This window comes from Coenobita brevimanus, chromosome 2, assembly GCF_032717465.1.
Source record: "Coenobita brevimanus isolate Jiangsu-jjx chromosome 2, ASM3271746v2, whole genome shotgun sequence".
Taxonomy (NCBI): Eukaryota; Metazoa; Arthropoda; class Malacostraca; order Decapoda; family Coenobitidae; genus Coenobita; species Coenobita brevimanus.
The window spans coordinates 749,331-760,000 of NC_136955.1; the positions used below are offsets into that span (position 1 = coordinate 749,331).

Genomic DNA, 10,670 nt, shown 5'->3' on the forward strand with positions numbered 1-10,670 from the left:
TCATCATTCATGCCATCACGGTTTTTGGTGCCACTTCATAGGCCTCACTGTTACTTGGGTGCCTGTCAACACTCTAACTGGTGAGAGTGTCTGCGAGGTGGATAAAAATAATGTGCCGTACACTACAATAAACTGTGTGAAATTCTCTCTTGGGTAAACCATTACTTGTGACACCTGCAGCATTTTTTGTTTGTTTGTTTCCAGCAGTGTAATAATTCCAGTGCAACTGATTTTAAAAGTAGGTTATTCACGCTAAAGGGTTAAAGAAACATGAAAAATTGTTAATTGTGAAAGCTGCAACAACTTTGATGTCCTAAGTCTCTTGTACATAGCAAAATCACCTAACAAGCAACATGAATTGTAGGTGACTTGACATAAATCCAAAGTAGGTTATATGCAGTGAAAGGATTAATGGAAATGTGAAAATTTTTGTATCCATAGAAGGCTGTGTATTGGAGCTAGTATGTGAGAGCAGTGGAAATGAGTTATTTAAGAGGAGCCTGTGGAGTCACGTGGAGAGACAGGCTGACGAATGAGGATATAAAGGAGCGTTGTGGTGTTGATGTGGATGTGATAGGAAGCGTTATGAGGAACACACTGAGGTGGTTTGGCCATGTGGAGAGGATGGAGGGTGAAAGACTGACGAAGAGAGTGTATGTGAGTGAGGTGGAGGGGGGAAGAGGGAGGGGGAGGCTGAGGATGAGGTGGAGGGGGGAAGAGGGAGGGGGAGGCTGAGGATGAGGTGGAGGGGGGAAGAGGGAGGGGGAGGCTGAGGATGAGGTGGAGGGAGGAAGAGGGAGGGGAAGGCTGAGGATGAGGTGGAGGGATGGGGTGGAGAGGTATATGAGAGAGGGGGGTGTGAGTTGGGAGCAGGGCAGTGAAATGGCGGGGGACAGGTCGACTTGGAGGCGATTTGTTTCTGGCCACCCCAAACGGGATTGAGGCGTCTGGCAATGGATAGATAGAGATGTGTGTAGATATGAGAGGCTGAAGGACTGTACTAAATTCTAGGTGATGAAGGAAGCTTAGTAACTCTTCCTTGGCAATTTAATTTGTGTGGTATATGTTAATAGTCTCATGTACGTCATCTTTAAATATCAACATGGTATGCATCAATAACATACAAGAGGATGCTGAAGTGTAATGTGCAGAAAAAACAACTGATGAAGAAGTGTTAAGACATATCTAAACCCACGCAATATTAAGAGTGATCGTGCTTCTTGATGGCTTGTCTGATGGCTTTCGCAACATCCCAAGGGTCATGATATCGCTCCACCAGCTGTAAATCATCATCATCATCATCATCATTATCATCACCACCACCACAATCATCATCATAATCTTTTTCTCCACCTAAAGACAGCTGACATAAGTGCCTACATACAATAGTTAATTTTAATACAGAGCTGCTGTACTTTACATTTAGTACCATAATATAAGGGGAATATTATGACTACAAGCAAAGGTAACAATTTACTTGGTGTATCGCAATAGGTACATAGTGAAGTTAAATGGATTAGTTACACGAGAAAACTATGAATTTAAGTGGGGTGCAAATCATCAGGAAGTAAACAACAAAGAAAAGGTTATCCGAAGAGTTGCAGCAACAAGTACCATACTGCTCTATTTCATCACAATACATATTATAGCCAGACAGTGAACAGACTCTTTCAAACCTACTGATACAATCTTTGGAGCTCAAACAACTTTTCAGAGTACGGAACTGTCTAAAACTGGAGTGCTATTACTTCCCACAGCCGTACATATCACAGGAAAATCTCAGAGCTAGTTTGGATAGTTTAAGTGTGGCAGTAACATGACCTGATGAATCCAATGCCTGGTTATACAAACATCTCTAAGCTCCCTCCCAATCCCCCAGACGGAGGCTAGTTGACTGCCAGAGAAGAACAACTTCAGCCTGCAGTCCATCAGGTTCACATTTCAGATGAACCTGGATCTACTACATCAACAACAGGGATAACTACTACTACTACTACCACTGCTAATACTACTACTGCTACCATACTGCCTCTGTTATTACTGCTACCTTACTACTACTATTTCTACTACTACTACAAAGGTGAAGAAAGAAGGAGGTGAAGTACAAGCAGGTAGAGTGAGTGACAATCACCTGGAATATTTCAAAGCTGGTGTAGTCAGTCCTGGGTGAAGTACAATCACCTCGGGAGATTAATCGAGCCACTGTTGGGAGTCGGCCTTTCTGTGTACGCTTGCTGTTCCCTTGAGGTGGATAGACAGCCGTGAACCTGTATGATGGGGTGATATACTGTGAATGCTACTCAAAGCAATATATACAGTAATAGTAGTAGTAATCTATCTATCAATTGCCAGATGCCTTAATCCCATACGAGGTGCCCACAAACAAATGGCCTCCATGTTGCCCTGTCCTCCGCCATTTCACTGCCCTGCTCCCAGTTCACACACCCCGTCTCTCTTACATACCTCTCCACTCCATTCCTCCATCCCATCCTAGGTCTCCCCCTCTCTCCCCCCCCTCAACCTCACTCACATACACTCTCCTCGTCAGTTTCTCACTCCATCCTCTCCACATGGCCAAACCACCTCAGCGTAACAGTGTTGCCAGGTGCTGGCCCTAAAATATATGTAGCATCATCCATAAAATTTCTTGAGATTTGAAAAAAATTCTGTAGATCACAATTTCACGCATATATTGACAAAAGGTATGCAAATATGTCTTAGAAGTTATATGTGCCTTTAGTTAAAAGAAAAAAAAATGATTAATTCCATAAGAATAATCTAAGATTAATAGTTTTATTAAATTAAGAATATGGTATGAATTTTCATATTTCAACTTCATAAAATGCGGGTTAACACACAGTTACTATGGGTCAAGTTAGACACGAAACTAACTGAAAACTTTATACTGAAAACAAGGGCTAAAAGAGCGAGCCCCTTTTTCACTTTTCGTTTTGCTCATAACTTTCTAGGCCAAATAACTATAACCTTGTTATATTAGATAACCGTAGGAACAGTCGCTAACACCACTAATATATTCCAAATATGTCCAAACTCCCGAAACTAACTCTGACATACCTGCTGCTGACTCAGAATGTGAACAATAATGGTAGTACACCGGCGCATTCGATAGTAGAAAAATGTATATATTTAATATTGAAATTTTCGTATTCGTTCACAGGTTTTATAAGTATATTAATTGTTATACTGCAGTACTAGTCCAATATAGCTTAAGCGACATAATATGAAATTAAAGAAAATACAATATTTCATAGAAAACTTTCCGTTTCAAGGGTTAACTACTGTATACAATACGCTTTCTCTCAGGACTGTCCTCTTGCCCACTGCTAAATTTCTCTATGTGTTTGTAAATTGAATTCCTTTCCATATTGCTTGTAAAACTTCTTGAGAATTTCTGTAATATATCAAAATATCTGTAGATTAAGCACAAAATTCTGTATTTCTGTAGATCCTTCCAAAAATCTGTAGAAATACAGAAATTTCTATAGACCTGGTACCCTGCTCCTAAAGCTTCCTATCACATCCACATCCACACCACAACGCTCCTTCACTTCCTCATTTGTCAGTCTGTCTCTCCATGCGACTCCACATGCTCCTCTCAAATAACTCATTTCCACTGCTCTCACTCGACTTCTGTCCCTCCAACAGGAATGCACAGAAAGCAAATCAAATACTACAACTGGGAAAACACTATATAGCTCAATCTACTTTTTTCCGTGTTTCAAAGTCATTTCTACATGTTTTCCTCTCTGTCTACAGCCATACATTTTTCCCCTTACATCTATCAGCCTCTCAGTTTACTCACGTTTTGCAGAGCTGAGTGTATGAGTCATGGTAGGCAGCAACTGTGAAAAATATGAGACGATGAAGGTCTTCGGATGGGGTGGGTGCCAGGAACATCACCTCCATGTCTGCCTTACCAGCCTGAAGGACAAGAACAGCAACAGGAACTGGAAAGATGTCATAAGCGCACCACCATAGCGGACAGTGCGACATAAAGTATCGTGTATCTAGGAGAGGAAGGTGAGGCTTATAGTACCGTGTTACTGAGTGAGAACAGTGGGGCATAATTCAAACTTACATAGCGAACAGTGTGGCACAAAGTATCGTGCATCTAGGAGAGGAAGGTGAGGCTTTACAGTACCGTGCGAGCGAGAACAGTGGAGCATAACTCAAACTTACGATGGTAGGGAAGGCCACAGCATCACCGTAGCGCACAGTAAGGCCAAGAGCTTCATGTATGTGGGTGAGTACGGTGAACAGGTTATTCCCAGTCTTGTGGAAGTAGCGCTGGCCGGCCTGTCGCAGTAGCTCAAAGTAGCCGTAGTAGTGATCGGGACTGACCATGATGTGGATGTGTGGATGAAGCTGAGAGACACCACCCTGGTACAGCGAGTCCCAGGCCAGGTTGGGGTATCTGTAGGGGAATATTAGACTTTATTTTGAATGTTTTTAATGTCTGGTCCTGTGGAGAGGATGGAGAGTGAGAGACTGACGAGGAGAGTGTATGTGAATGAGGCGGAGGGGGGGAGAGGGAGGGAGAGGCCAAGGATGAGATGGAGGGATGGAGTGGAGAGGTATATGAGAGAGGGGAGGGTGTGAGCTGGGACCAGGGCAATGAAATGGCGGGGGACAGGGCGACATGGAGACGATCTGTTTGTGGTCACCCCTTACGGGATTAAGGCTCATGGTTTGTTTTGAGATGCCTGGACACATTGCATTTAAAAGACTGGAGGTCATAGGTAGTAGGATATGCAGACAGAGGAAGCCTTGGTCTAAAGCTGCCATCTCTCTGTCTTGAATGCTGAGATGTACTCACATATACTCAGGGTCGCTTTCGGCCACCTGGCGGGCGTACAAGGCGGCATCGGCGAAGAAGGCGAGGAAGGTGGGCAGGGTGAAGTTGAGGGGGTGGTGCTGACGGCGGGTGATGACCAGGGAGTGATGACGCTCGACTTTGAACGTATTACTGACTCTGATGGTGTCCTTGGTGGGGTGTCTGTGGGGGAAAGAAAGAAGAATGAGTGGTTAGAATGAGTAAAACATCCTAAAGGTGTTAATTCCGTCACCATAAACCTCCTCATGATCCAGATAACTCTAGTAATTCATTCTGGAGTGACTGTGCTCGACTTTGAATGTATTACTGACTCTCATAGTATCCTTGGTGGGGTGTCTGTGGGGAAAGGAAGAAGAGTGAGTGGTTAGAATGAATAAAAATGTTAATCTTGTCACCATAAGCCTCCTCATGATCCAGATAACTCTAGCAATTCATTCCTCACAGGATGAAGGTGTCTGGCAATATATAGAAACTGTTACTGGAGCTTTTGTAATGAAACGAAACGAAACTATAATTCTGATTTTAGGTAACGAGACCCCATTTATTTATTTATTTATTTATTTTATAATGCAAAGAAGAAAGAACCCAAGGCCACTCATCTTACCTGCCGATAGCATCAGTAGCGGTCCTGTTAGAGTGACGAGGATTTTTTTTTATGCAAGGAAGAAGGAACCCAAGGCCACGCATCTTACCTGCCGAGAGCATCAGTAGCGGTCCTGTTAACCGCATCACAGAAGTCACAGGTTGGTCTAGCCGCCTCAGTCTGCTCATCCACCCAGGCGTACAGGTCGACGGGAACTCTGGGTCGGGGACGCTGAGTGCGGACGGGGTTGAAGAAGCTGTGTTCCCCCGTCAGCAGCAGCACCACGTAGATCAGCGGCTGAGGGAACATCAATAGCATCAGTCAGCATCAATAGCATCACTGTCACTATCGCACCACACTCTCTCTCTCTCTCTCTCTCTCTCTCGTCAGCAGCAGCACCACGTAGATCAGCGGCTGAGGGAACATCAATAGCATCAGTCAGCATCAATAGCATCACTGTCACTATCGCACCACACTCTCTCTCTCTCTCTCTCTCTCTCTCTCTCTCTCTCTATCTCGTCAGCAGCAGCACCACGTAGATCAGCGGCTGAGGGAACATCAATAGCATCAGTCAGCATCAATAGCATCACTGTCACTATCCCACCATTCTCTCTCTCTCTCTCTCTCTCTCTCTCGTCAGCAGCAGCACCACGTAGATCAGCGGCTGAGGGAACATCAATAGCATCAGTCAGCATCAATAGCATCACTGTCACTATCCCACCATTCTCTCTCTCTCTCTCTCTCTCTCTCTCTCTCTCTCTCTCGTCAGCAGCAGCACCACGTAGATCAGCGGCTGAGGGAACATCAATAGCATCAGTCAGCATCAATAGCATCACTGTCACTATCCCACCATTCTCTCTCTCTCTCTCTCTCTCTCTCTCTCTCTCTCTCTCTCTCTCGTCAGCAGCAGCACCACGTAGATCAGCGGCTGAGGGAACATCAATAGCATCAGTCAGCATCAATAGCATCACTGTCACTATCCCACCATTCTCTCTCTCTCTCTCTCTCTCTCTCTCTCTCTCTCTCTCTCGTCAGCAGCAGCACCACGTAGATCAGCGGCTGAGGGAACATCAATAGCATGAGTCAGCATCAATATCATCACTGTCACTATCCCACCATTCTCTCACACTCTCTCTCTCCCCCTCTCTCTCTCTCTCTCTCTCTCTCTCTCTCTCTCTCTCTCTCTCTCTCTCTCTCTCGTCAGCACCGGTACCATGTAGATCAGCGGCTGAGGGCACATTCAAATTATCAGTCATCATCATCATCATCGTCGTCGTCGTCATTGTTCCACCCTCCTCTCTCTCTCTCTCTCTCTCTCTCTCTCTCTCTCTCTCTCTCTCTCCTTGTTACAGTCACTATCACCAACATCATGACCTGCCTTCCTCCTCTCTACCTCTTTTCCCCTCCACTCTTGCGTTTCTCTTCCTCCCTCCCTCCCTCCCTCTCTCTCTCTCTCTCTCTCCACCACCATCATCATCACATACACACCTGTCTATGCACCATTTTCAACAGCGTGGCATTGTTCCCGAGCCAAGACCGTACTCTGGGCTGGAAGGCGGGAGGGAAGGTGAGGGGAAGTGTGTGTCGTAGATGCACTTTGAAAATCTCGCTGAACTGACGGTACAACATAGCACACTCTCGATTCGGGGTCCTGTGTTAAGAAATATTAGAATTAGAAACTTTACACACCTACTTCAAACAAATAGTAGTAGTAGTAGAAGTAGTAGTAGTAGTAGTAGTAGTGGTGGGTATTCTTTTGGGGGATAGGGAGGGAGTTGAGGGACGTTTGTATAACCAGGCAGTCCCACTTCTCAATTATATCAGTGCCACCTCATGCAGGCATCCCTCTCGAGAAAGACAGTAAGCACATCATCACCATCATCATCACAATCATCATCATCATCATCATCAAAAACAGGAGCAAAATACAACTACAATAGATGCATTTCTTCTCCCTCCTCCTCCTCCCTTTCCTTATGCATTCTCCCTTCTCCCCCTCCTCCCTTTCCTTACGCATTTCTCCCTCCCTCCCTCTCCTCCTCCTCCTTCCTTACCTCATGCATTCTCCCTCTTCCTCCTCCTCCTCCTCCTTCTCCTCCTCCTCCTCCTCTCTTACCATATGCATTCCCCCTCCTCCTCCTCCTCCTCCTCCTCCTCCCTTACCATATGCATTTCTCCCTCCCTCGTCTTCCTCCTCTTCCTCCTCCTCCCTCCTTCTCCTCCCTTACCTTATGCATTTCTCCCTTCTCCTCCTCCTCCTCCTCCTCCTCCTCCCTCACCTGGCCCACTGAGACAGGTGTGTGGTAAAGATGATATCCATTCTTTCGTCAAACTTCCCGCCAAAACAATTCTCCACGTACCAGGCCTAAAAAAAAAAAAAAAGAGTATTCAGAAAAAGGTCTTGTCCAGTTTCGTAATAAATAATTCTTCATGGTTGTTAAGTACTGTTGGAAATATACAGGGGGGGTGGGAGAGGGAGGGGGAGGCCGAGGATGAGATGGGGGGATGGAGTAGAGAGGCATATGAGAGAGGGGGTGTAAGCTGGGGGGAGCGCAGCGAAGTGACAGGGGACAGAGTGACATGGAGGCGATTTGTTTGTGGCCACCCATTACAGGATTAAGGCGACTGGCTCTAGATAGATAGACAGATATTTTGGATAAATTTGCACGCATAAAATTTCACTCCAGTTTCTCTGTGAATTTTTTGTATACTAAACTTAATAATATAAACATTCCATACCTTAGTGTTAAAAGAAGACAACCACCACCACAATTACCACCACCACCACAACCACCACCACCACAATTACCACCACCACAATTACCACCACATCACATAACTCCCACAACCACCACCACCACCGCCACCACCACACCACATAACTCCCACAACCACCACCACCACCACCACCACATCACATACCTCCCACAACCACCACCACCACCACCTGCACCACATAACTCCCACAACCACCACAACCACCACAACCAGCACCACCACAATTACCACCACCACCACAACCACCACCACCACATAACTCCCACAACCACCACCACCACCACCACCACCACATCACATAACTCCCACAACCACCACCACCACATAACTCCCACCATTACCACAACTACCACCACCACCACCACCACCACCACCATCAGTACCTTTTCATGTCGCTTGCTTCCATCAAAATCGGGCCATTTCGTGTACTCCCTAGCCATGGTCTCGAGGGCTGGTTGTGAGGAGGGTTGCAGGAAGGGAAGCAAGTTGATCGCCACCATCATTGCAATTGCCAGCAGGAAGAGGAAGCATTTCTGGCATCTTCGTATTGGTCCTGCTGTGACGAGGATGGAAAATTGTGGAACTGGATTGGATGCTGTTGGCTAGATATACAGACTGAGATGGGAATGGTGAAAGCTGACTGGTTGGTAGAGGTGAATGGTATAGTCAGAACAATATATATGTATAATATAAGTATACACACACACAGATCTACCTATCTATCTACCTATCTATATAAACAAGACTAGAGAGGGACGAGATGCAATAACACGCCTACGAACGCCTATGGTTGTGAGTGGGTTGTACTTACTGATGTTACTCATGTGGCCGGATTTTGCCAGTAACATTCCTTCTTCTGCCTCCCTCAGCCCTCTCTCGCTCATAGTCGGACCTTGCGAGAGAGTGAGAGAGTTGCATGAGCGAGGGAGGGAGTGAGAGTGAGTGAATGAGTGAAGAGGTATGTGAGTGAGTGAGTGAAGAGGTATGTGAGTGAGTGAGGGTGAATGAAGGCTTGAAAACGGGTAAGAAGGTACGTTCGTGAGTGAGTGACGTTGTGCGAGGAGGAATGTGAGTTAGAGAGAAAGTGAGAGAGTGAGCGAGTGATAGTGAGCAAGAGTAAGTGAAGGTGAGAGTGAGTGATGCCACAAGAGGAGCTGGAAGGTGTTTGGGATTGTTAAGAAATATCTATATGAAAAATACATAGAAATACATAGATAAATAAATGAATAGATACACGGAACTTGGTAAACTGAGCCTCCTAACACCACGAGTATACAGACCTATTATTATTATTATTATTATTATTATTAGAGACAGGTGCGAGGCTCAGTTCTTCGTGACGTGGACAGGTGTGTTGTCAGGTGGGATAATTAACACACACACACACACACATACACACACAACACACACACACACACACACACACACACACACACACACACACACACACACACACGTCCCTCCCCACCACCACAAAGAAAATAAACAAAAGACTGATAGGGAGATAGGCAGTGGACGTCCTCACACACACACACACACACACACACACACACACACACACACACACACACACACACACACACACACACACACACACACACTAGAGGTTAGAAATCATGTGTTACGTTAGGGTAAAAGCATTATTACTGTACTTTGTCTATTTCTAAAGTATCCCATCAAAATAATAATAATAATAATAATAATAGTAACAGTAGTAGTAGTAGTAGTAGCAGTAATAGTAGTAGTAGTAGTAGTAGTAGTAGCAGCAGCAGTAGTAGTAGTAGTAGTAGTAGTAGCGGTAGTAGAATCATCTCGTCTGACTATGATCTTGGAGGGGAAAGGGAGGGAGTTGAGGGACGTTTGTATAACCAGGCAGTGGAGCCGCCTGGTTATATTGGTGCCACCACGTGAAGGCCTCCCTCTCCACCTCCCCCTCACACACACACACACACACACACACACACACACACACACACACACACACACACACACACACACACACACACACTCACACACATACTTACAGGGAGAAAAGCGATGAACGTCCGCTGGCTGGGACTCGTGATAGCCTAATGGAAGGAAGGATGATTATATATGCTAACTAACACCTGTACTCTCTGTGTGCGTGTGTGTGTGTGTGTCTATCTATCTATCTGTGTGTGTGTGTGTGTGTGTGTGTGTGAGAGAGAGAGAGAGAGAGAGAGAGAGAGAGAGAGAGAGAGAGAGAGAGACAAACCAATATTAATATAGACAGATAGACAGACATAGAGAGAATATGTGTGTGTGTGTGTGTGTGTGTGTGTGTGTGTGACGTTCGTATCGTATCGTTTATAAGGGCTCCAACATGCATACGTCCGCCTTGGTCACCTAATGTCGGCTCTCCATGCTGTTCGATCTCTGGCAGCCTCCCTATTCAGTCCCTTATCCCACACTCTATGATCTCGTCCCAGGTCT

At 45.5% G+C, this 10,670-nt stretch overlaps 1 protein-coding gene across 1 annotated transcript in view; it reads right to left on the reverse strand.

The window, feature by feature from the left end:
- Positions 1-1,201: 1,201 nt before the first annotated feature.
- LOC145390984 (uncharacterized) overlaps positions 1,202-10,670 on the reverse strand; it is a 10,747-nt gene continuing 1,278 nt past the window's right edge. Inside the window, exons 2-8 of the mRNA XM_080265719.1 lie at positions 6,927-7,089; positions 5,548-5,735; positions 4,838-5,017; positions 4,201-4,435; positions 3,824-3,942; positions 2,132-2,267; positions 1,202-1,279 (exon numbers count right to left, since the gene is read on the reverse strand). Coding sequence (XP_080121845.1) covers positions 1,202-1,279; positions 2,132-2,267; positions 3,824-3,942; positions 4,201-4,435; positions 4,838-5,017; positions 5,548-5,735; positions 6,927-7,089 — 1,099 coding nt within the window. The remainder of the gene's footprint in view (positions 1,280-2,131; positions 2,268-3,823; positions 3,943-4,200; positions 4,436-4,837; positions 5,018-5,547; positions 5,736-6,926; positions 7,090-10,670) is intronic.